The sequence below is a fragment of the Scyliorhinus canicula genome, chromosome 2, assembly GCF_902713615.1.
Source record: "Scyliorhinus canicula chromosome 2, sScyCan1.1, whole genome shotgun sequence".
Lineage (NCBI taxonomy): Eukaryota > Metazoa > Chordata > Chondrichthyes > Carcharhiniformes > Scyliorhinidae > Scyliorhinus > Scyliorhinus canicula.
In genome coordinates, this window is record NC_052147.1 from 95,357,295 (window position 1) to 95,382,650 (window position 25,356).

Consider the following 25,356-nt stretch of genomic DNA (forward strand, 5'->3'; position numbering starts at 1 on the left):
TTTAAAGTTGGGAGATTCAGCAGTGGTAATGGCATTGTGTGACTCCCTATTGCTGTTATTTATTATTCCAGGAACTACCAAAGAAATGTTACAGTGAGTCATATTTTTTAAAAACCCTGGCATTTTTACAGCTTTAGTACTTTTTTGCAAAACATAGCATGTGATTAGTCGTACATGTCAATGTCCCGTACTCCACTAAACAATGGCAATGCCCTTGAATGTCATGGGAGGTGGTTATATTCTCTTCTGGAAATGATTATTGATTGACACTTATGTAGCACAAATGCCACTTACCACTTATCAGCCCAAGACTGAACGTTGTCCACATGGACACGGACTGATTCAGTAATGGTGCTGAACATCGGTAAACATTCCCACTTCTGACCTTACATTGGAGGGAAGGTTTCTGTTACATTAGAAGCAACACGAGATAGGGGGGAGAAGAGGAAACTAAAGTCATAAGACGGAGACATCTAACTACATATTCAATGTAGTTCTTGGAATAATGGATAACAGCACTTGGGAGTCACACAAGTCCTAGTGTACACTGCATGTTCTGCAAATAAAGTTTTGGTTTTAACTAGCAAAAAAGTAATTTATGTGTATTTGTAAAAAAAATAGCATAAGTTTAATACCACACTTATCTCCTAAATTTGTTCCTCAGTCTGGTCATATTGAGCCGTGGCAATGTAGGCCAAATTCATCATAGATATCTACCGTTTGCAACCCTGTGCATTATCTCTCAGGTCTACTTAGGTAATTCCCACTGGTTTTCCAAATGGGACATTAATTTTGCTTGATTATTAGTACACTGTTGGCTTCCAATTCTCTGGAGACAGGTCCTAGAGTTCGATCAAATATTTAGAAAACACTGCCTGGGTTTCCATTTCAATTATCATCCAGCTATTATCAAGTGAATGATCACTTACTATCCTCCATAATGAATAGGCTGCCTAAATTTAGCATCACGGTCCACATATGAACGCAATAGGAGGTCCTATGGCCACTCAAACTGCACTTTCTTGCCTATTCCCCTATAGTTAAACATTCTGTCTATTTCAGCTGTGAATAAACTCAATCACTCAGCCACCAGCACGAAAATTGATCACTTTTCTATGGTGTCAGAGTGACCAACATCCATAGAGCTATATTTGAGTTAGGGGTTTATGTGGTGGTCAAACAATTGGAGAATTTTGATCAATAATTCTCAAATAATTGAAACTAATAATTGGGAGAACAACTTTAAGGTGACAGGTTCACAGCACTTGGACTTTATCAAATGCGTTCCAATTGCAAACAGTGCAAAACAAATTTTAAATCAGACCACTTTACCATGTAGAAACACGTGTGATAGATTATTGATTTATTCATGGTTTTAGGTGCTAATTGAATGCATAGTTAAAGAGTGAAATTATTAAAAATGTCTTGACTGTGAGAATACCATCATTGTTTTAGATAATTAATAAACTATCAAACTTTGGTGCCATGTCTGCAGAAATTCAAAACACTGCTATGTCTGCAGAAATTCAAAACATTGTTTCATGAAATGTTGCATAAAAGCCTCTCGTAATGAACAAGACCATTGTTCTTCAGCACATCTAGTAATAAAAATGTATCAAAACCTTAGCCATAGCAAGGTTAATGCAAACACCGTACCTTTGTAGGAATGGCATACGTGGCGGGTGCATGTAGACATTTAATTAATTTGATGGACATTAGTAAATTTTTTTAAATGGCCAATGCTTGAATAACAAATCATTTTCTAAGTGACAGACATCTATGTGAACAAATCAGGAGGTTTCAGCTGAGAATTAGAAGCCAATGAGTAAATGAGGGATTAGGCCATAGGATTCCTTTAAAAGTAAGACCTCGTGGACGAGGTTTCGTTCTTGAATTCCTCCCTTCCTGAATTTTTGAATTGTTTATTTCTTATGCCTTTATGTTTATCGCTTTTCACTATGTTTTGACCAGTTTATGTATTATTTGATACAAATTTTGATTTAGTTCTTATGCAAGTGTATTAAACTGAATCATTAGCAACAAAGTTGTCTTTTTGAACAACTCCAATTAACCAGACCGTGGGCTCTTATTTGAAGCACTTGTCAAATGCATCCCAATTGCGAACAATGCAAAGCAAATTTTAAATCAGATAGTTCACTCTACCATGTTGAAACATGTGAAATGTCATTTTCAAACGGTTTAAACACAGAAAAACAGCAAATCTTCCTGTCAACTTTGTGCAATCACATCTGTCTGTTCATAAATCCAGCAAGCACTCACCACCTTATAAAATCATCTTACCTCGTTGTTGATGCATGAGCAATGATGTTTCCACCAATTGGCTTTTTTGGGTCAGCAGAAAACATTGCTGCCCCATCGACCTGTGCCACAACCTGGTTAGTTATTACCACAGCTACCCCAAACTAGAAGAAGAATAAGTGCAAGATGTTAAAGTGTGATGCACACTGCTCCAATCTCAAGACAAATTATGGAAATCACAATCCTTCTCTTTCAGTTAATGTCCCTTTTGGGTCCACTAAATATATACACAGAGATATTAACATTCCAGAGAGACAAAGCAAACAACAATTTTGCCAGCAGAGTTAATAACCCAAAATTACAGAACCCTGTTGCACATATCATTATTTGAAAGAGTAAGAACTGATATAGTGTCAATTAATTCAGACCCTACAGACACCTCCCACTGACTGAAAGCATACAAACTTGAACTGTTGGAAAACAGGGCTATGGAATTTTCAGTAGAATCACACTTTTCAGTGTTCTTAGTGTAGTGCCAATCTTGCAATTTATCTTCATGGAATGCAATATGAAGCTGCATTGCAAACTATTGCAAATCCCTGTGGTCAAATGTGCATATTAAAAGCGGTTAAGCCCCTTTGGTTTTGGATTAATTATACAAATTAATACAAATGCAAAATGCTGCAAATTTAAGTAAATCTGAAAGCTGGAAACAATCAGGTCAGGCAGCACCTATGGGGAGAAAAACAGATGATATTTCAGACCACCAGAACCAGTTTTGAAAGGTCATCAACCTGAAATGTTGACTCTTTCTCCAAATGCTGCGTGATTTGTTGAACATTTCCAACATATTCTGTTTTTAATACAAATTCATAACTAGAATCCTGCAATTTACCAATCAAATTTCTTTAGTGCACCTACGCACTAGTGTCCTTTACTTCAATAAAAGAACAGAAGATTTCAAATTATGGGTTTTGATGGGAAGCTAGTGATGAAAGTCAACAATCAGAGTAAGCAGAGGTTAAGAGCAAATGTTCTTATGCAGAGTTGTTGGAGCATGGAATGCTTTGCCACAGGAATTAGTGAGGCAGAAAGTACATCACATGAAAGTGGAGAAATGTGAAAAATTGGAAGACAAGGTTACAGGGAGAACACAGGGTTGTAAAATTGGATGCAATGGCACACAATCCAAAGATGTGCAGGGTAGGTGGCTTGGCTGTGCTAAATTGCCCCTTAACTGCAAAAATGTTTTAAAAATTAGATGCATTGGTCTAGGAAAGAGCTACTGCAGGCAACATTGATTAGACAGCCTATGTTCTGCTGTAAATGTTTCTGATTCTGAAGAACATTCCTGGAAGCTCGTCCCTAACTATTCTAGTCTAGGAACAAAAAACATTTGAAACGTTTTGCAGATTGGAATATTTTCAATTATTTGGATTCCACTTAATGAGAATCCACAATACCCAGAGGTTGCCCCCTACAAGGTTTAATATTCACACAAAATGTTTAAAGCTTGCTCAGTGATTCTCAACTCAAAGCAATATTACTGTGCATGTTGCTTCTTTTATCCTTTACCTTCAGACATTTATTACATGTCTACACATGTCGCACACCCCCTCCAAAAACCATATAACTGGCCTAATTCCTACTTAACCTTGGTTTACAAATATCTCTCTGAATTCAAAGTTGTTAAAAAATATTAATACAAATTTGAGAAGGCTTACCTCATCTGCCAGTCGCAACAACATTCGTAGAAAACGTGCTAGATGCATCTGCCTTGCTGACAGTTCACCTCTACCAGAGTAGTCTGTCCTGTACAAGGCTGTTGCACTGTCCACAATTAACAATGCATATCTACAATTGGAAAGAGGAGTTTTAAAACAATTGCATGCAGCAATCATTACATAATTCTTGACACTATGATATCAAAAGTACACAAGGAAAAATTATTTCTCCCATCAAAATTCATCTTCAGCATTCTTTAATCTAGTTGAATTCTGAATACACTGATTTATACCTCTCTGTCTGTAAAATAATTCTTAGTAATTATCGCCCTTTGAGTAAAAAAAAACCCTGCATCTAGTTACTTTGAAATTTTGTTTTCTGATCCTATCCCTCTAACTGCAAGATCTGCTTGTCTATATTATTTAATGCTGCACATACTGCAATGGCTGCCCCCAAGACCTTGAATACTTTCTTCCTGACTATAGGTCTGAAACTTCATAGAACTAATCAGCCCACTGTGCTTGTGCCAGCTCTATGAAAGAGCTACCAAATTATTCCCACTCCTCTACTCTTACCCCGTAGTCCAACACCACTCACTGTAATGAGTTAAATAGTTAAAAGATGAGATGGGCAGAAGATTACTTGAAATTTTGCCCAGCATTCTAAACCACGAAAAGCAGGACAAATCCAATCTAGGCAATTGCCGCTCCATCAGTCTACTCTTGGTCATTAGCAGTGATAGAAGGTGTAGTTGCCAGTGCCAGCAAGCAGGATTTACACAGCAATAACCTGCTCACCGGTGATCAGTCTGGATTTCACCAGGGTCACTTGGTTCCAGACCACAATGCAGTCTTGGTCCAAACATGAATTGAAGAGACCAAAGTGACTGCCCGAGCATTAAGGCATAATTTGACCGACTGCAACATCAAGGAACCCTAAATTGAAGACAATGGGAATACGGTGTGCAGGGGAAGAGATAGGGTGAATCTTTCCACTGGTTGGAGTCATACCTCGCACAAAAAAAAAGACAATTGTGGTTGTTGGAAAGCAATCATCTCAACCTCGGGAGAGTGATGCAAGAGCTCCTCAGGGTAGTGTCCAAGGCTTAACCACCTTCAGCTGCTTCATGAATGATCTTCCCTCCATTATAAGATCAGAAGTGGCATCTTCACTGATGACTGCATTGTGTTCAGTACCATTCACAACTCCTCATATACTGAAGCAGTCGGTGTCCATATGCATCTACCCATCACTCTAAGAATTCAAAGATATTACCATCATCAAAATCCTGGGGTTACCATTGATCATAAATTTAAGCAGACCAGCCTTTATATACTGTGGCTACAAGACTAATTTAGAGACTAGGAATTCTGTGGTGAGTAACTCACCTCCCGACTTTCCAAAACCTGTCCACTATCTACATGGTATGGGGAGTCAGATGCTGAATTACTCACCTCAATATACCATGTATCTGACATGTTCTTGCAACCATAGTATTTATCTAGCTGGCGCAGCTAAGCTTCTGATCAATGGCAAACCTAAAGGATATCAATGGTTGGAGATTCAGCAATGAGAATACTTTTGATTGCCAAGTTAGTTTGTCTCTTGTTAGAGATGGTCATTGCCTGGCACAAATTTTATTTGTCACTTATCAGTCCAAACCTGATGCTAAGTGAAATATCAATCAATCTTGAATTCAACCTTAAAAGAGTATCGGCTACTTTGGTAATATCGACATTTCCTCTACTAGATGTTTTGTATTTTCTGACTAACCTCTATTGACTATGTGTATCAAACTAGGGAAATTGCAATGCTGTAGGCCTGGAATCGCTGGGGACTAGGTTAATAAAAGTTTACCTATGACAATGATAGGTTTAGAAATGAGCAATTCAGAGATGATGTACAATTGATTCAAATTCAAGTCTTAGAAGCTGAAGAACCAACAGTAACACCAATTCAACTCTACTTATAAACATATTTAAAACATTTATTCTGACATTTACATTTATTTGTAACAATGGAGTCTTTATTAAAATGGAATCCTTACTAAAGGAGAACAGAAAAAACAACTAAAATAAAAATGCAATAATTAGTGAGCATAGATTTCAAAGGAGAAAATCTTGCTGGATCAATATTATTTAATATTTTGAGGTGGTAACAGAGTGTACAATGCTAATGTAGATGTAAGTGAGCTGGATTATTAAAAGGTGGATTAAGGTCAGAGAATGTGGATTCAGGGGACAAGTGACAGAATGGATTGTTAGCTGGCTTCAAGTCAGAAATCAGACGGTGAGAATAAATTCAGAGTGTAGAAGGTGGAGTGGTATTCCACAAGATCCACTACCGTTCACAATTTACGTAAGTTCTAAATTTGTTGATGACAGCAAATTGGGGGCAAAGTCAATATTAAGGAGGACTGCATCAAATTGAATGATATTAATAAACTTGTAGTGTAATTGACAAATGAAGTTCAACACAGATAAATGGGAGGTCATACATTCTGGGAGGAAGACTATGGGGGCCACTTATTACTTGGAAGGTGCAAGTCTAGGCTGGGTAAAGGGAATAAAAGAGTATAAATACATCACTTATTAAAGGTTGTACCACAGGTCAGCAAGCCCATAAAAAAGCCAACTTAAAACACTTTAAAAAAAATTAATTCAGAGTACCCAATTCTTTTCTTTTCCCAATTAAGGGGCAATTAGGCGTGGCCAATCCACCTACCCTTCACATCTTTGGGATGTGGGTGAGAGACCCATGCAGACACGGGAGAATGTGAAAACTCCACACGGACAGTGACCCGGGGCCGAACTCGGGTCCTCTGTGCCGTGAAACAGCAGTGCTAACCACTGCGCCACCCCCTAAACACTCAGCTTTATTTCTAGAGGGATAGACGGGATGTTATGTTAAACCTATACTCAACCTTGGGTTAGATCACAGTTACGAGTACCACATGCAATTCTGTTAGCCATATCATACAAAGGACAGAGGGCTGGAGAATGTGCAGATAAAATTTAGACGGACAACAGCAAAATCGCATGGGTATGTGGACATTTGGAGAAAGAATTGACAGGCTGGTTTCTTTTCTCTCTTGAAAAATGGCTTAAAGATCATGATAGGTTTTGATAGAGTAGAGAGAGAGAGAAAGAGAGTGTATATTTTCTTATTTGGGAGAGCATAAGTGGAGACCATCAATTGGGTTTGTGTTTATTATCATGTGCACCGAGGTAAAGTGAAAATAATTGTTCTGCATACAGTCCAGGCAGATCATTCCATACATGTAAAAACACAGGACATACGATAAATACACAATGTAAATACATAAACACAGACATCAGGTGAAGCTTCCGGAGTTTAGAACTACTCAATAGAGACGATGTGTGGAGAGATCAGTTCAGTCCATAAAAGGGTCGTTCAGGAGTCTGGTAACAGTGGGGAAGAAGCTGTTTTTGAATCTGTTTGTGCATGTTCTCAGACTTTTGCATCTCCTGCCTGATGAAAGAGGTTGGAAGAGAGAATAACACGAGTGGTAGTGGTATTTGATTATGCTGCCCGCTTTCCCAAGGCAGCAGGTGTAGACAGAGTCAATGGATGGGATGCGGGTTTGTGTGATGGACTGGGCTGTGTTCACGACTCTCTGTAGTTTATTATGGTCTTGGGCCGAGCAGTTGCCATACCAGGGGTTGGTTTAGCACAGGGCCATATTAGGGGCTGGTTTAGCACAGGGCTAAAGAACTGGCTTTTAAAGCAGACCAAGGCAGGCCAGCAGCACAGGTCAATTCCCGTACCAGCCTCCCCGAACAGGCGCCGGAATGTGGCGACGAGGGGCTTTTCACAATAACTTCATTTGAAGCCTACTTTGTGGTATTGTGTGAAGCAAATAATGGCATGATGGGAAAACTAGTCAAGTCTTCTTGGTACAATTGAATTTAACCTAAGACACAGATACAGAATACACAGAGACAGCATGTCCTGAGAACTGGGTGACTCTGAGAGTCTAGATAAGGCTTGATCCTAGAAGCAGTCTCAATAAATAACAAGCTGAACAACTGTCTCTTCCTGTTCGTAAACAAATTTGTCCAGTTCTTAAAACAAAGACAAGATAATGATATGAGACTCCAGTCCCCTAAAGGTCAGCAAGGTGACGCCATTGTAACGAGTATTACTTATGTTTTACTTTCAATTAAATTCCTGACCAAGTTGTATTCATGTTATCTTGATCCTATAATGTATAAGAATCGCCTTCTTTTTCTGTAATATCGCAGACTTGAGACGGACTCAGCAGTTTGTACTGACTGCCTTCCGACTTCAAAAGTCTCAGCCGTTACTGCTAGCAGTCAGTTCTAATTCGGAAATAAAGTTCAGTTTTGCTTACCTAATGAATCATGTTTGTATTTCTCTATCACAGTCAAGACGCGGGGAAAATATAAAATACAACAACTTGTGACAATAAAGTGATTTTCATTTAATTTCATCAGGCTGTGATGCAGCCAGATAGGATGCTCTGACTCATTGTTGTTCGAGATCCAACGCACTACGGTCCTGTCATTAACAAACTTGTAGATGGGAGTTGGAGCCAAATTTTGCCACACAGTCACGTTTGTATAAGGAGTATTACAGTGGGTTAAGTGCACAGCCTTGCAGGGCCCCGGTATTGAGGACTGTCGTGAAGGTGGTGTTGTTGTTTATCCTTACAGGCTCTATGGATCAGGAAGTCGAGGATCCAGCTGCTGAGGGAGGAGCCAAGTCCTAGGTTTTGGAGTTTTCATCTGAGCTTGGCTGGGATTATGGTGTCGAAGGTGGAGCTGTGGTCAATGAATAGGAATCTGACGTAGGAGTCCTTGTTGTTGAGCTGCTCCAGGGATAAGTGCAGGGCCAGGGAGATAGCGTCTGCTGTGGATCGGTTGTGGCGGTATGCAAATTGCAGTGGATCAAGGCATTCTGGGAGTATATGCAGTGGATCAAGGCATTCTGGGAATATAGAGTTGGCATGTCTCATGACCAACCTCTCAAGGCACTTCATAATGACAGACGTCAAGGCCACCGGACAGTAGCCGTTGAGGCACGTTGCCTGATTCTTCTTTGGCACTGGTATGAAGGTGGTCTTCTTGAAGCAGATACAAGATAGTCACCAAGAAAACCAATTAGAAATTCAGAAGGAACTTCTTTACCCATAGAGTGGCAAGAATATAGAACTCGCTACCACGGGCAGTGGATGAATGGACTAGAATAGGCAAATTTAAGGGGATGCTAGACAATCATTTGAGGGAGAAGGCAGAGACAGAAATGGTTTGGAGGCGATGGTTATGATTGCAGACTTAGATCAGAAAAAAATGGGAAGAGGCTTGACTGCAGCATCAACACCGACAGACTCGTTGAACTTAATAGGCTATTTCTATATCACAGACCCAATGTGAACATATTTATTTTTCATGTGAAGAGAGCAGTATGGCTTTGAACCAAAAAGATAACAGGAGAGTGATTTGTGTGCAGAATACGGTTTAAATGCAAGTCCAATCCATGTACTGAATATCTGAATGATCCACACTTTTTCTGGTAGAAAATGAGCCTTTCCATGTGATCTTGAGGAATAGCTATTTCAATACAATTAATAGGTCAAGATTACCGCTGAGACACAAAAACAAATGGAACCAATGAAATTAACTTTAATGTAGTAGCTGAGATTTTGAACAGTCTTACAAGTGCTCATTAAACAAATTGGTACCTGGATTCTGTCATCATGGCAGATGCTTGGTATAGCAGTTGGGTCTGGTGATCGGTGTTGAAAGCTCGAGCATATGCAACATTGTCAAGTACATCACTTCCTGAAAGGTTGTATCTAAAAGATACAGGAAAAGATACACAGGATCACAAAAAGTATTAAGCACAATATCATCTCAAAATATGCAATCACTAAATTGGTAGATAAAAGTAAATTATTGTGGATGCTGGAAATTTGATTTTAAAAAGTGCAATAAAAACCTCAGCAGGTCTGGCAGCATCTGTGGAGAGAAAAACATAGTAACGTTGAATTTAATATGACACTTTGTCAGAACTAAAGGTAGAAAAGTGAAGATTTTATCTTGTTCAAAAAGGGGGGGGGACAGGAGAAGGTTAGGAAGAACAAAAAGGTCAGGGATAAATCAGATGGCGGGAAAGATTAAATGACAAACATGGAACAAAAGGCAAAGGAAATGTTAATGGCTGCAGTGAAGAAACAAAGCAAGAAACAAAGCAGTTCTCCAGAGCATATAAAAGCAGAAAATGCTGGATAAACTCAGCAGGTCTGGCAGCATCGGTTAGAGAGAGACAGAAGGTTCAAGTGGACTCAAAATGTTAACTCCGTTTCTATCCAACATTTTGTGGGGGATTTTCCCAGGTCTTCAGCATTCACAGTATTTTGCTTTTATATTGGTTCAGAGTAAGCATTGAAGGGCAAGAATAACTACAAAAGCAAAAGCATGGAAACAGAATGGCACTCAGGGGGAAACAAAGTATCAAAAGGGAGGGCACAATCAGGATCTGAAGTTGTTGAACACAATGGAGTCCAGAAGACTGTAAAAGACGAGATGCTATTCCTCATGCTTGCATTGGGCTACACTGGAACATTGCAGCAGGCAGAAGACTGACATGTGAGCATGAAAGCAAGGTGGTGAATTAAAATGGCAAGGAACTGGAACGTCAGGTTCATGCTTACGGATTGAGTGGAGGTGTTCAACAAGCATTAACCCAGTCTCTGTTTAGTCTCCACAGTGTACAGATCACTTAATTGGGAGCAGTGAACACAAGTGTGCTAAATTGATGCAAGTAAAGCACCTCAAGGAGTGTTTAGGGCCTTGGACACTGAGGACAGAGAAAGTAAAAGGCAGGTGTTACACCTCCTATCATTACATGGGAAGGTGTTGTCGCTTGGCAACAAGATGTTGGGGGTGATAGAGGAATGGACTAATGGGTTTGGCGGTGGCATTGCTCTGGAGTTGGTATGATCCTTTGAATGTGGATGCTGGGAATAGAAACTGCCAAAGTGGGTGGGGGTGATAGCGGCAGGTAGTGAGAAAGCAAGGTGGACACTGGAAACCTGCAAGGCTACAAAAGGCTGGAAGGTGGGGTTAGAAACTTTGGCCTGTTTTTTTCAGCTGGTGCAGACATGATGGGCTGAATGGCCTCATTCTGTGGCATAACTTTTCTATGGATGTGGGGGAGGGGGAGGAAGCAACATTCCCTCCCTTTAGGCTGCATGGACGGATGGCCGTGCACAGCAAAGGAAAATTCAAAGGAACTCATGAGGTGGTTGCCGGGGAGGAGGAGGACGACGACGAAAGTGGGAAGGGAGGCAGAGCTGGAAATACACTTCCAGCTACCAATGCAATGAAACACTGTCATCAGCAAAACAACATTGGAGATGTATGAAAGACGTGAAACATCAAAACTCCATAGGTATGGTAAAGAAAGTGGGAAAGAGAGATCTTTATTTGATATCTAGCTCATACATTCTGACCTTTTCTGTTGCGAAGTTTTAAGCCCTACTATAGTCAAAGAAAGAATAACCTGAATTCCTGCTGGTTTGTGTGTCACGTGATGCGTAGCAATGTCAGCAGAGTGTTTGCGCGGGCTTTGGGCAGTTCACCATCTTTGATTGTATGAAAACTTCATCTTAATAAACCTCTCATGTTTTACAAGTATCCAGAGTGTGGACACCTCCATATATTTTCTCTTTGCGGCAACAATGAAATATAACATTTGCTTAAAGAATATTAGTGAACCAAATACATTTTTAGAACAATTCAGCAGTTTGTTGATGCTAGCTTTTAATTCTAGATTTACTTAACTAATTCAATTCAAATTCCCCAGCTGCCATGGTAGGATTTGAACTTTTGTCTATGGATCATAAATCCAGGTCTCTGAATTATAAGTCTTGTAAAATAACCACACATAGCTATTACACCCAAAGCACTTTCAAACTCCTGGTCAACACAATTTTGACCATCCCCTTGCCCGAATATGACTGTGAATGATTTGCTTAGACACCAATCTGAAATCTTCAAAACAAGCATCCTGTCCTAAAAATGATATCCCAATCCACTCAATTGTTACAGAAGATCATCAAGCCCTCTTCAATTTCCAAGAATCAGCTCTATGCATATCTCTTCTCAAATACCTTCCTGCATCTACTTTTTGCTATTCCAACAACATCCTCAGTGAATAGGAACTGCTTGTCTTAACCTCTGTGACATTCTACATGGTTAAGCCCACCACCACCTCCATCCCCCTAGTCCATCTCCAGAGAATGATTCCATTATTCCTGCGTGGTTCCCATTTTACTTATTGAACTAAATGACTAACAATGGCTTTTTCTTCTAGCCTAATACGGTGACCACCAGAGTGTTCCAAAGCTCCATCTGGGTTCCTCCCTTCTCTTCACTTGCATGTGTCCCTCAGAATACGTCCACAGACATCGAGTTAAGTGTCTGTATGTGCGCTGAAAGCATTCAATATCACTTCTCTATTTGAATTCTTAAACTGCCTGACCCCAAAGCTGCAGACAAGCCAGACAGAACCTCATCAAATTCAATACTGGGTAAACCAAATCAAGTTCAAGTATCTGCCACCAAAACTCCACACTGTTAGATATCTGCATTGTATGTCACCAGTTGCTTCCCCACCTTAAACCAGCTTTATTCTGGTCAACGAAGTTGGATCTACAAACAGAATTGGCTACCTTTACCACAGCTAAAAACTCTGAAGCATCTTTCAATTGACTGAAAATTGACATCCTTAAAAGCCCTTCTACAGAGTTCTAGTCATCACAATCTATCACTCACACAAAGATATACATTCACATCTTGTCCTTGCTGCGCAGAGGGACCTGGATGTCCTTGTGCATGATTCACAAAAAGTTGGGTTTGCAAATCCAGCAAGGGCGGCATGGTAGCACAGTGGTTAGCACTGTTGTTTCACAGCTCCAGGATCCTAGGTTCGATTCCCAGCTTGGGTCATTGTCTGTGTGAACTCTGCACGTTCTCCCTATGTCTGCATGGGCTTCTTCAGGGTGCTCCAGTTTCCTCCCACAATCCCAAAAGACGTGCTGTTAGGTAATTTGGACATTCTGAATACTCCCTCGGTGAACCCGAACAGACACCGGAATGTGGTAGCTAGGGGATTTTCACAAACTTCATTGCAGCGTTAATGTAAGCCTACTTGTGACAATGAAGATTATTATTATAATTAAGAAAGCAAACAAAATTTTGTTCTTCATTGCTAGAGGGATGGAGTTTAAAAACAGGGAGGTTATGTTGCAGCTGAATAGGGAGCTGATGAGGCCAAACCTGGAGTACTGTGCACAGTTTTGGTCTCCTTACTCGAGGAAGGATGTACTGGCACTGGAAGAGGTGCAGAGGAGGTTGATTGCGGAGTTGAGAGGACTGGCTTATGAGGAGAGACTGAGTAGACTAGGACTAATCTCATTGGAATTTAGAAGAATGAGAGAGGATTTTACAGAAACATCGACAATTATGAAGGGACTAGATAAGATAGAAGCAGGGAGGTTGTTTCCACTGGCAGGTGAAACTAGGAACTTCTTCACCCAAAGGGTTGTGAATCTGTGGAATTCCCTACACAGTGAAGCAGTTGAGGCTACCTCATTGAATGTTTTTAAGGCAAAGATAGATAGATTTTTGAACAATAAAGGAATAAGGATTATGGGCTCACCGAGTCCACTAAAAGATCAGCCTTGATCTTATTGAATGGCGGCGCAGGCACGAGGGGCAAGATGGCCTACTCCTGCTCCTAGTTCTTATGTTCTTACATCCTTATGTCCTACAGGAAGTTCAATTTATTGATCACCCTTATCCATGCAAACTTTCTTTGGGCCTTTGTTCTCCAACATTTGGGATTCATATGCAATGTCCTTGATTACAGATTCAGTCATAAACCTAATTCTGTAACTCACGTCAACCCATGTTCTTCGGTCCTCTGAATCTTGCCTTCAGTGTTCCATTGCTGATCCATTGGAGGCAGAGCTTTCAATTATCTTGGATCCACTTACAGCAACTCCATAAACTTTTGTCTTGCTACATCCTTCCACCAAATGCTTTTTGACCACAATTTTGTTCATTTCTCCAAATTCTTAGCACTGCTCAACACTGTTAGCACAATCTTTTTAAAAATAAATTTAGAGTTCCCAATTCATTTTTTCCAATCAAGGGGCAATTTAGCGTGGCCAATCCACCTAGCCCCACACTGACAGTGACCCAGAGCCGGGATCGAGCCTGGGACCTCAGCGCCGTGAGGCTGCAGGGCTAGCCCACTGCACCAGGCAGCCCTGTTAGCACGATCATTATGGATAATTGTCTTGGGATAGTGCACCTCATTCAGTTCCAGTGTGGCTCAGTAGTTTTATTCACACAACTGATTGTAAGTAATAAGGTCAAACAGTCTTGAAACTCTCCAACTTAATAAGGAATATTTCCCCAAACACCCCCTCCCACCCCACAAGTATAATTGTCAACTATTAACTTTGAAAGGTCATCCAATCTGATGATGATACATTTATTAGAATTATTGCACTGCATAACAAACCTTTCAGCAACAGCAAGGAGGCGTTCTGGCCGGAAAGTACCTTCCGTATCAATGTACATAGCTTTTCCCTCTCCACCACCACGGTCAATAGGTAACTGTAAGCCAATGAAAGGGGAAAAATGAATATGCTTTCAATAAAACAAAAAATTAATTTATCCTTTAACATCAACAACTTCCAGTGCTTATAACCACCTTCAACTGGAAGGTACTGAAGGAGTTCACTTCACTGCAATAGCATTCCACAATGAACGGATATCATTTCCATGAGAAACTAGTGTCCCCATAATTTATTTAGAATGGCAGAGGCAGACCCAATGCATTTTTCGCAAATATTTGTATAATGTTTATTTAAAATGAAAACTCCCATTAAAGCATACCCATTAAAGCATACCCCCGGAGGTATAATCAGGAGCAGGCCTTGAGAAAATATCAAGTGTAGTAAAAGCACTACCGCAGAGAACAAAATAAACAGAGAAGAGCAGATCCGTAGGTTCAGAGTGGCATTAGCAGAAAGAAAAGGGCACAGTCAACAGTTCATGAAATATATAAAATCAAATAAACAATACTTGGTGGAGACGGCAGAAGGTGGAGGCAACCTCAGTAAGCAGGATAATTGAGGACTACAATGATTTAACTAATGTGATCAAATGAGAATAATAGAATACTGCTGCATTAGGTACCTGGCATGTCACTGCCAATGTGTGACAGAGCTGGGTCTTCCCAGTACGAAACTCTCCAAACATCTCAGTGATTGAACCAGTCTCAATTCCACCTGCAATAGCAAGCACAAATCATAGTACCACAGCACAATAGATACTGACAGGTGGGCCTTAATCCAGAAAGAAAGAAAACAAATTAATTGCTGGTTAAAACAATAATGGGATACATTTTAAAGCCACTTATTGTAAAGGATCCCATAGACCACTCGTTTCACCGGGTTAATTAAGATTCACTAGATTGATTGCAGCGATGAAGGACTTGTATTAAAATGAGAAATTGAGCAGTTTAGGCCTATGTTCCCTGCAGTTTAGAAGAACATAGAACATACAGTGCAGAAGGAGGCCATTGGGCCCATCGAATCTGCACCGACCCACTCTTAAGGCCTCATTTCCACCCTAGCCACCTCACCCAATAACCCCTCCTACCGACCTCCCCGAACAGGCGTCGGAATGTGGCGACTAGGGGCTTTTCACAGTAACTTCATTTAAGCCTACTTGTGACAATAAGCGATTATTATTATTAACCTTTTTGGACACTAAGGGAAATTTATAATGGCCAATCCACCTAACCTGCACAACATTGTACTGTGGGAGGAAACCGGAGCAAACCCACGCAGACACGGGGAGAATGTGCAGACTCCGCACAGGCAGTGACCCAGCAGGGAATCGAACCTGGGACCCTGGCGCTGTGAAGCCACAGTGCTAGCCACTATGCTACCATGCTGAACAAGTAGAAGAACGAGAGGAGATCTAGTTGAGGTATAGAAGATACTAAAGGGAGATACATGGTAGACGTAGAGCAGATGTTTCCACTTCTTGGACATTCCAGAATGAGAGACCATAGTTTTAGGCTAAGGCATGGCAGATTTAAAACAGAATTGAAGAGGAATTACTTCTGTGGAATTCTCTACACCACAGTGCAGTAACACCACAACACTAAACAAATAATGGGTTTTTAATTAGTAGCAGGATTAAGGTTTCTGGGGAATGGACAGGAAGATGGAAATGAGATCAATTAATGTTTGTATTGAATAGCGAAGCAGGCTCAAGGGGTTGAATTGCCTACTTCTGCTTTGTTCTTATGATGAAGTTTCAGGAATCCAGAATTGTGATAAACATATTAATGACTTTTGGTTTTTCTAATTGGTAGTTTAAAATCAGTTTATCTGCATCTGTTATGTGTAGGGATCAAATTGGGAAGATAGCAAAATAAAATTTGATCGAAATAAAATACAATCTAGCAATCTACAAATTATTCTTGAAAACTACATCAACCTTGACATCGCTCCTCCACTTAAGGCAGTGGCTCGTGCAATTTTCCAGTTTCGCTGTCAATCGTGACACTCTTGTTTAAACCTAAACAGCAAGCTTTTTCCAACAATTGGTTTCCCTCCCACCCCTGGTCTCCATATTTTCCAGATCTACAAGTGGCCCCTGACAGCATCATGAAGACACGAGATCTAAATCCACAGGTATGCAAATGACAAGTCAGCTGTACCTCTCAACAACATCCATACTTTGACTGCTTGTCCAGCATCCTGTCTTGAATTGGCTTCTCCAACTGCACTGGGAAGACCAATGCCACATTATATTCAGCCCCTGCCACAAACCCTGGAACTACACAGCCACACTCCTAGAATGGACCAGATTGTTTAGAATATTGGTGTCTTGTTTTTCCCCAATTGAGCTTCCAACCTCACATTCTTTCCATCTCAAGGACTACTTTCATCCCTAACATTGTCTTCCTTCACCCAGTCATAGTTCACCTGCCTCATTTATGCATTTGCCAATTCCAGGCAAAATTACTTTCATAATCTCCTGGTCAGCCTCTGATCACATACACTCCTTCGACATCAGTTCATTCATACAGGCTTACAGCATGAAATCAGGCCCTTTGGCAACTTGTCCATGCCGTCCAGTTTCTACCACTAAGCTCATCCTAATTACCCGCATTTGGCCCACACCAGCTTTCCCAAATAACTGTCTAAATGCTTTTTAAAAGACAAAATGATACCCACCTCTACTACTGCCTCTGGCAGCTCGTTCCAGACACTCATCACCCTCTGAAAAAATTGCCCCTCTGGACCCTTCTGTATCTCTCCCCTTAAACCTATGCCCTCTAGTTTTAGACTCCCCCACCTTTGGGAAAAGATGTTGACTATCTACCTTATCTATGCCCCTCATTACTTTATAGACCTCTATATACAGCTCATCTTATCCCACACCAAGTCCTACTTGCCCCTTACTACTATCCTCATTGACCTATATTAGCTCCAGTCCTCCAACACAAATATCGAATTTCCATGCTGGTGTCTAAATACATCCGTAGCCTCAGCTCACTATGCCACTGTAACTTCTTCCAGCTCTTAGCTAAAAGACAATGGGCGGGATTATAAGGCCCCTCCTGCCAACATGATCTTCCTGTCCCTCCATAGTCAATGGAATGGCTCTGTGCATCCAGTACAAACGAACCTGTCGCGAAGAAGAGTCATACGGACTCAAAACAGTTTGTCTCTCCACAGATGCTGCCAGACCCGATTCCCCCCCCTTATTTCAGGTTTCTAGTATCTGCAGTATTTTGCTTTTAGATAAAAAAGCATGTTTTCTTAAATATATCCTCTTAAATTCTGGGCATAAATCCATCAATACAACTGGATCGCCGACTCTGTCTACAACTTGTGTCTGCAAAGAATTGAGAGCTGTGTAGTAGTGGTAAAGGACTTGGGGGAGGAATTTGAGGCTATGAATTAAGAATACCACAAGACACATAATGACATAGAAAAGAAACACATCAGCATAATCGCCATAGTCCTATGGCATATCATCACTGCAGTAAATAAGACCAATAACTTTTTAAAAAATTGAAACGGTAAGATGAAAGGGTAAGGCCCTGGGAGTAAGACACTAAGGTTGAAACGGGGAAAGAAAGTAGATTTTTTAAAATTAAAGTGTTATTATGTGATGTGATGCTTTGTGGAACTGAAGAAAATGGAAGTAATATCATGGTAAAGTAAGTAATATACAGCAACATATCTTGGTCAGAAGCTGTCACTAAGAGATAGTTTTCCGGACTTCCGGTTGCGGCTATGCGGAGCTAAGCCGCAAGTTCGGCAGCTCCCGCTTTAAAAGGACTTGTGGGCTCTTTTAAGGGTCCCAAACGGCGCTGATTCGACGATTCCCGGTGGATAAAGGGGTCTGGAGCAAAACCCCCCGGGATTTATGGTTCGGACTCGAAGTGGGGCGAGGAGAAAAACGGCAGCAGCTCCCCTGGAAAAGCGGGGAAAGGTGGACAAAATGGCGGCCGGTGGAGCCCCTGAGGAGTGGAGGCAATGGGCTGAGGAGCAGCAGGCGGCCCTTCTGCGCTATTTCACGGAGCTGAAAGGGGAATTGTTGGAATCCCTGAAGGTGACGACGAGTAAGCTGCTGGAGACCCAGAGAGATAGTTTTCCGGTAACATATTTACTGCCTGATGAACAAAATGAGGAAAATTAAGGAGCATCACTGATTGCAGTATCAATAAAGTAGGCACAGAATTGGAAGTAGACAGTCTGAGAAAAGAACAGGGAATGAGACAAAAATATATACAATGAGTTATACCACGAACCATCAGTCGCAGCACTGATAAAAATGATGGAAGAAAGTCTGACCACAGCTTTAGTGGGAGGCTCTAAGATCACATATAGATGTACACAATGCTGGAATTTGGCAAAGTCTATGGAGACATGGCAATGCAAGATATTTCACTGGTGCTTAAAGAGCAACAAGACAAGCAATGAAATGGCTAAGCCTTTTGGTGAGGTAGATCTGGCTAGAACTTTGAAGATGATGGCTAATGGGACTTAACAATTAATTTTAGAAGGCTCAGTAAATACAGGTCAAGTATCCTTTATCAGAAACCCTCAGGGCTGATTGCATTTCAGATCATTTCAATTTTAAGATACTGCACCTATTACATTACAATAGCATGAGCCTAGGTTAACTATAGTCTAAAGTAAATAAAATGGTGACAAAATAAGATGCATCACTGAATAATAAATACAGTCTGTGTGATTCTCCATCCTGAGACTAGGTGTTGACGTTGGGACAGGATTCATGGACTTCTACGACAGCAAAACAAGCGCCGCGACTGGATCGATTCAGCGACCGTTGAGAGGCTAGCATCGGGGCAATGTGGAACATAGTCGATCCCAATGGAAAACGGTGTTGAATTTGCTAGGGTTGGGATTAACACTAGAGGCTGACAAGATGCAGCCGCCTATTAGCACTCCACTACCCAAGCACACTCACCCCAGCCAACAAAATGGCACTGGTTGCGCTGTGCGCGCCCATCCTGCTGATGGGCCAGCTGGGGCCAGAGGACACCTAGGGGGGTGGCCTGAGGGGATACCCTTACGGCCGTGGCACTAAGTTCATGGTGGGCAATCAGCACCGTGCGCAGCCGCAATGGTGTTCCATGCCCATCCACCGCGACCCTACAGCCCACCTCCTGGACAACCCTCACTACTCTCTCCGGCCCTGGCAGAAGACTCCTGGCCAGCTGCACAACTGTCAGCAAACTATGGCTTTATTGGATACTTTCCATACCCTCTTTCTCTCCCTAATCAGCCACGACGCATTTCACAATTTTTAAAAGCACAAGTGAACTTCGCCGCTGGGAATTCCCCCCCAGCGGAGAATCGTAGAGGGCCCGGAGAATACCGGGTCAGACCTACTAATGATATGCCAAGGGTGTTTACTGTATGTGTGGAGTGGAACGCATTGACACCGGCGTCAAGGCACCAGAGAATTGCGATTTGGCATGAAATCAGTGGCCGCCACCCAATTCTCCGCCCAATCACGTTTCCTGATTTCGGAGTTGGCTGATGGAGAATCCCACCCAGGGTGCTTGGAATAAGTTTCTTTTGACACGTTCGCCACAAGCATCGCAAGGTGAACAGTGCTGACAAACTGCTAGACTTCCCGTGCTAAAGGTTGATGAGGTTGAAAAAAAGTGCGTTTTTTGATTTTCAGAAAAAGGATATTCAACCTGTATTGAAGACTGAAGAGGCAGCAAGAGGGAAATGTCCTCATGCCTTTGGGGCTGGATTCATGTTTGGCTGTTGGAATCTTGATGGGGAGGTACTTCTGGAGATTAGTGCTGTTTTTTAAAAAAATCACTATTTTCAGGATTCCTCACAGTATGGCAGAAAATCAGGAGTGCCCCTCAGAGATTCCAGGTCCAGATAGTTAATCTGTTCAAACAGAATGGAAGACAGTTTCTGACCACAATTATTGGAATTAATGGAGAAAAGTAACTCAAAAGGTTCCTGCAGGGAAGTTTGATGTTTTCAAGTACTACCTCAATCACCCAGTTTAAATATAGCATGTAAGATGGCAGAGTGGAATTTCACAAGTGTTTTTCCCACTATCACCAAGTAAAAAGTTTCAAATAGTACTGTACTGGAAGAAAAAGTAAAGTAAAATATTGTACAGTCTTTTCTTGCCATTGTTCCAGGTAATAAAATACTGATTCTTTTACAATTATGTGAACATATCTTTAGTTTATTTAATCTTCCCTTGATTTCACAAAACCTTTGCACATCGACATGGTTTCAAAGGCACCTTGTAGCATTTTGCCCCAGTGGTTTTTCAAGCGAACACAAGGCAGCAAGACAAGACAGCTTCTCAAGCCTGCCCTGCCATTCAGTACAATCATGGCTAATCTTCAGCCTCAAAGCCACGTGCCTGCCCATTCCCAAAACAACAAAAATCTACCTCAGCTGTTGTGAAGATGAGCTCTGTGGAATATAGATTGAACTTTTCAAAAATAAAATTGTGCGCTAAATAAAGGACACCGGCCTATTAAGTTGCATTTGTCAAGACCACAGGTCACTTTATGGAGACACAGTGAAATACCCTGTTCTTACCAACATTGGGCAGCACGGTAGCATAGTGGGTGGGCAGCACGGTAGCATAGTGGTTAGCATCAATGCTTCACAGCTCCAGGGTCCCAGGTTCGGTTCCCGGCTGGGTCACTGTCTGTGCGGAGTCTGCACGTCCTCCCCGTGTCTGCGTGGGTTTCCTCCGGGTGCTCCGGTTTCCTCCCACAGTCCAAAGATGTGCGGGCTAGGTGGATTGGCCATGCTAAATTGCCCGTAGTGTCCTAAAAAGTAAGGTTAAGGGGGACTGGTTGGGTTACGGGTATAGGGTGGATACGTGAGTTTGAGTGGGGTGATCATTGCTCGGCACAACATCGAGGGCTGAAGGGCCTGTTCTGTGCTGTACTGTTCTAAATTCTAAATTGTGAATCGTGGCTGACGGGGCTGTAAGATTTGGCGGGAGGCCAAAAATCAGTTTCTCAACAGCAGGAAATTGGTTTGGAACCTTGTTCTCTCATTTATCATGGAGGTTTAACAGTGAGTCAAATGTCTTATGGAGCTTTGTCAGGCACCCCATTTGCATCCGATGAAGGTACTTTAGAACTAAGAAAAGTACAGCACAGGAACAGGCCCTTCAGTCCTTCAACTCTGTGCCGACCATGTTGCCTATCTAACCTAAAATCTTCTACACTTCTGGGGTCTGTATCCCTCTATCCCCATCCTATTCATGTATTTGTCAAGACACCCTTAAACATCACTATCGTACCTGCTTCCACGACCTCCTCAGGCAGCGAGTTCCAGGCACCGCCACCCTCTGTGTAAAATGTTTCCCTCGCACATCTTCTCTACACTTTGCCCCGCACATCTTAAACCAAATCCCCTAGTAATTGACTCTTCCATTCTGGGAAAAAGTTTCTGACTATCCACTCTGTCCATGCCCCTCATAATTTTGTGGACTTCTATCAGGTCGTCCCTCAACCTCGTCGTTCCAGTGAGAATAAACCAAGTTTATCAAACCTCGCCTCATAGCTAAAAATGGCCTTCACACTGGAATCTTTTTCCCTTCCAAAAAGCTTTCCTATTAGCGAATGGTAGAACGACTAGGGGGCAACGGTTTACGGTTTTGAGTAAGAGATGCAGGAAAAAGAGATGAAGAATCTTTACTTTTTTTGCAGTAAGTGGTACTGGCCTAGAACCTGCTGCCCTTCAGGGTGGTAGAAGGAGAAACAATTACTTCAAAAGGAGTATGTGCCTTAACTGACTCATTTAGGCATACTTAATTCCCAAACTTGTTCATCTTGCAACTATTATGCCAAACCTATTTACTTCAATTTGTGTCGTTCTAGATCATTTTGCTAGTTCCAAATGCTTCATGCACACGCCAAGTAGATATTACAATCCATGGCACTGGGCAGGCAACTCTCAGTCTTGGTTGCAGAGAACAGTATGTATTCCCCAGACTATGATATTTTCTACTCATTCCCTTTTACTCCCCACGTTTGAATAGCCTCCACCAGCATGGTGCTATGGTCATTTTGCCATATCTGTTGGTCAACTATGTTAATCAATGCCAGGATTGGTTGCCTGCCCAATGCCAAGATTTGGAAGATCTACTTGGAGTGTGAGAGGGATAATCAAGTTATTATGATTCAAGCAGGAACCAACAACAGAGGTGGAACCAAGAATGATATTCTGCTACGGCATTACAGCTAATCTGCCCCTTGGTTTATACATGTATAGTTTTCAGCAGAGGTCAATGTACAACAACCAGGTTCAATTTCATCCTGCCTAGCAATACTGAGGATTACTGCATTCTTCCAACTGCTGCCCTAGATGAGCTAACTCAGCACATGCCAGTGACCGAACCTGGGGTCTTATGAACAAACATGTGACATATTGGTGATGCCTTTACTTGGATATTACTTCAATACTACCAGCAAGCAGGAACTTGATTTTTGACCAAATATGTACAATACAAAATAGGGAACTTCTCATTAAGCTGTTACACAGGTGACATCTTGGCAAAATATGCTGCTTACTTCATACAAATTAAATTTGAACTAAACTCCAGGGCTTATTCAAAAAAAATCTTCATTAGTTCTTTTCAAGTTGGAAGAAGAAAATTACATGGATGTTTCTGAAGACAAACCAACGATGGAATTATATATTTTGGAATACACTTTCCTCTTCTGCCAAAAGCATCATCCAGCAAAAAAAAAAAAGCTTATTATAGCATTGCATGAACAATGTACAAATGTTAAAATCCTTCCCACTCGTATGCTAACGTTTCCTTTAACCGCACACTCGAACAGTGTTAATTTTAAGAAACATAAAATTCTTACTTTAGTGGTTTTTCATCATTGCACAATCAAAATGGAGAATAACCACAATATTTTTGAAGAGATTTAAAAATACTATCCTCAATGAAGTCCCTAACTCACCACCATAAATTAACCAATGTAGAAGATGACCAACTGCAAAATATCCATTAGAGCAGTGCATCTCAAACTATCTGATGTGGTGTACCGGCAGTTTTTTTTTTTCAATGTGCCAGGGACCGGTAAGCGAAACAAGCCAATCCAGGATTACTGTCTCTTTCTTTTCTGGAAACACTCCAAGTACCGGCAGACGATGGCTCGAGTACCGGCACCGGTACGCGTACCACACTTTGAGAAGCACTGCATTAGAGTATCGATATATAAATGTGGGGTTGAAGAAGAAAGGGGAAATTGCAATAACTAATTTCAAAGTTGTATTCTCTAATTACAAAGTCATGATGAGCAGTAAATAGAATGTATTTTCAGGAAAATTAAGGGATACATTAATCCTCCTCAGATTACCTTGGGAGGTTGGTCCATTTTAAACAGCAGTCTAGTGAATTGGAGAGTTGAAGGTATACAATCCAACAAAGCAAATACTTTTAAAATAATGATACATTAATGTATTATTAATGTTGCCCAGCAACTTTTGGTCAGGGATACAAAAGTAAAATACAGCAAATGCTGGAAATCCGAAACACAAACAGGAAATGCTAGAGATATTTGGGTCAAGCAGCATCTGTACCTCAGACTGATGCCGTGACTGTGACTCAGACTGATGGACTTTCATCAAAACGTCTTATCTTTCTGATAAAATGTAATTGACCTAAAATATTGGTTGGGTATTGCTCTCCATGGATACTGCCTGGTCTGCTGAGTATTCCCAGCATTTTCGGTTTATAAACCTTTGCCAGTGTTTAGTTTACAATCAAATCTTGTAAAATCCCTCCTCTGCAGTCCGATGGTACAAAGTCACATAGCAAAGCAATCCATTCACGGACACTAGACCAGAAATATTAGGTCATGTGATGTTGCACATTCATGAGTCAGTTGCAGGCTAACAAGCGGTTTCCAAGCTTCTGGTCACACTCTGTTGTTCACCTTGGGAGATAGATGGTGGGTTTTGGCACATCTGCAGGTATAATGAGTTTCAATGGCCCTCCCTTTGTTACAGGACAAAGCTTGGGAGACCAATCATCTGCTGGTCCCTGTTGATTAGAATATGCCCTCAAAAGGAGGTCATAGAGGTCAACAGCACAGAAAACTCCCTTAGGTCATCACATCTGCACCAGTCAAAAACAACCACCTAACTATTCTAATCCTATTTTCCAGCACTGTATGCCTTGGAATTGCAAGTGCATATTTAAATAGTTCTTAAATGTTATGAGGGTCTCTGCCTCCGCCATCTTTCAGGCAGTGAGTTCCAGACTTCCACACCCTCTGGGTGAATAGGTTTTCCCTCACATCCCCTCTAAACATCCTACCCCTTACCTTAAATCCATGCCCCCTGGTCATTCATCCCTCTACCAAGGGGAAAAGTTTCTTCTTGTCTACTGTATCTATGCCCCTCAATTTTATACATCTCAATCATGTGCCCCCTCAGTCTCCTCTGCTCCCAAGGAAAACAATCCCAGTCTATACAATCTCTCTTAATAGCTAAAAGGCTCCTGCTAAATCTCGTCTTCACCCTTTCCATATCCCTCCTATGATGTGGATTCCAGAACTGCACACAATGTGAGATTCCATAAGGCTGAGGATCGAGCTTTTGCCCTGTAACTGCTGTTGGAAATTTCCAGAAACTAGCCAACCTGTGAGTCATGTGATCTGTTGCGGCCACCTTTTGGATCAGCAAGTTCCCCTTTTTGAATAAGCAAAAGCGTATGATTTTATTTTAACAGT

At 41.4% G+C, this 25,356-nt stretch overlaps 1 protein-coding gene across 1 annotated transcript in view; it reads right to left on the reverse strand.

Moving 5' to 3' along the window:
- The window catches only part of rad51 (RAD51 recombinase), a 131,276-nt gene that overhangs the window by 7,402 nt on the left and 98,518 nt on the right, over nt 1-25,356 (reverse strand). Inside the window, exons 5-9 of the mRNA XM_038783538.1 lie at nt 15,243-15,334; nt 14,563-14,657; nt 9,710-9,823; nt 3,984-4,113; nt 2,302-2,423 (exon numbers count right to left, since the gene is read on the reverse strand). Of these exons, the coding sequence (XP_038639466.1) occupies nt 2,302-2,423; nt 3,984-4,113; nt 9,710-9,823; nt 14,563-14,657; nt 15,243-15,334 (553 nt within the window). The remainder of the gene's footprint in view (nt 1-2,301; nt 2,424-3,983; nt 4,114-9,709; nt 9,824-14,562; nt 14,658-15,242; nt 15,335-25,356) is intronic.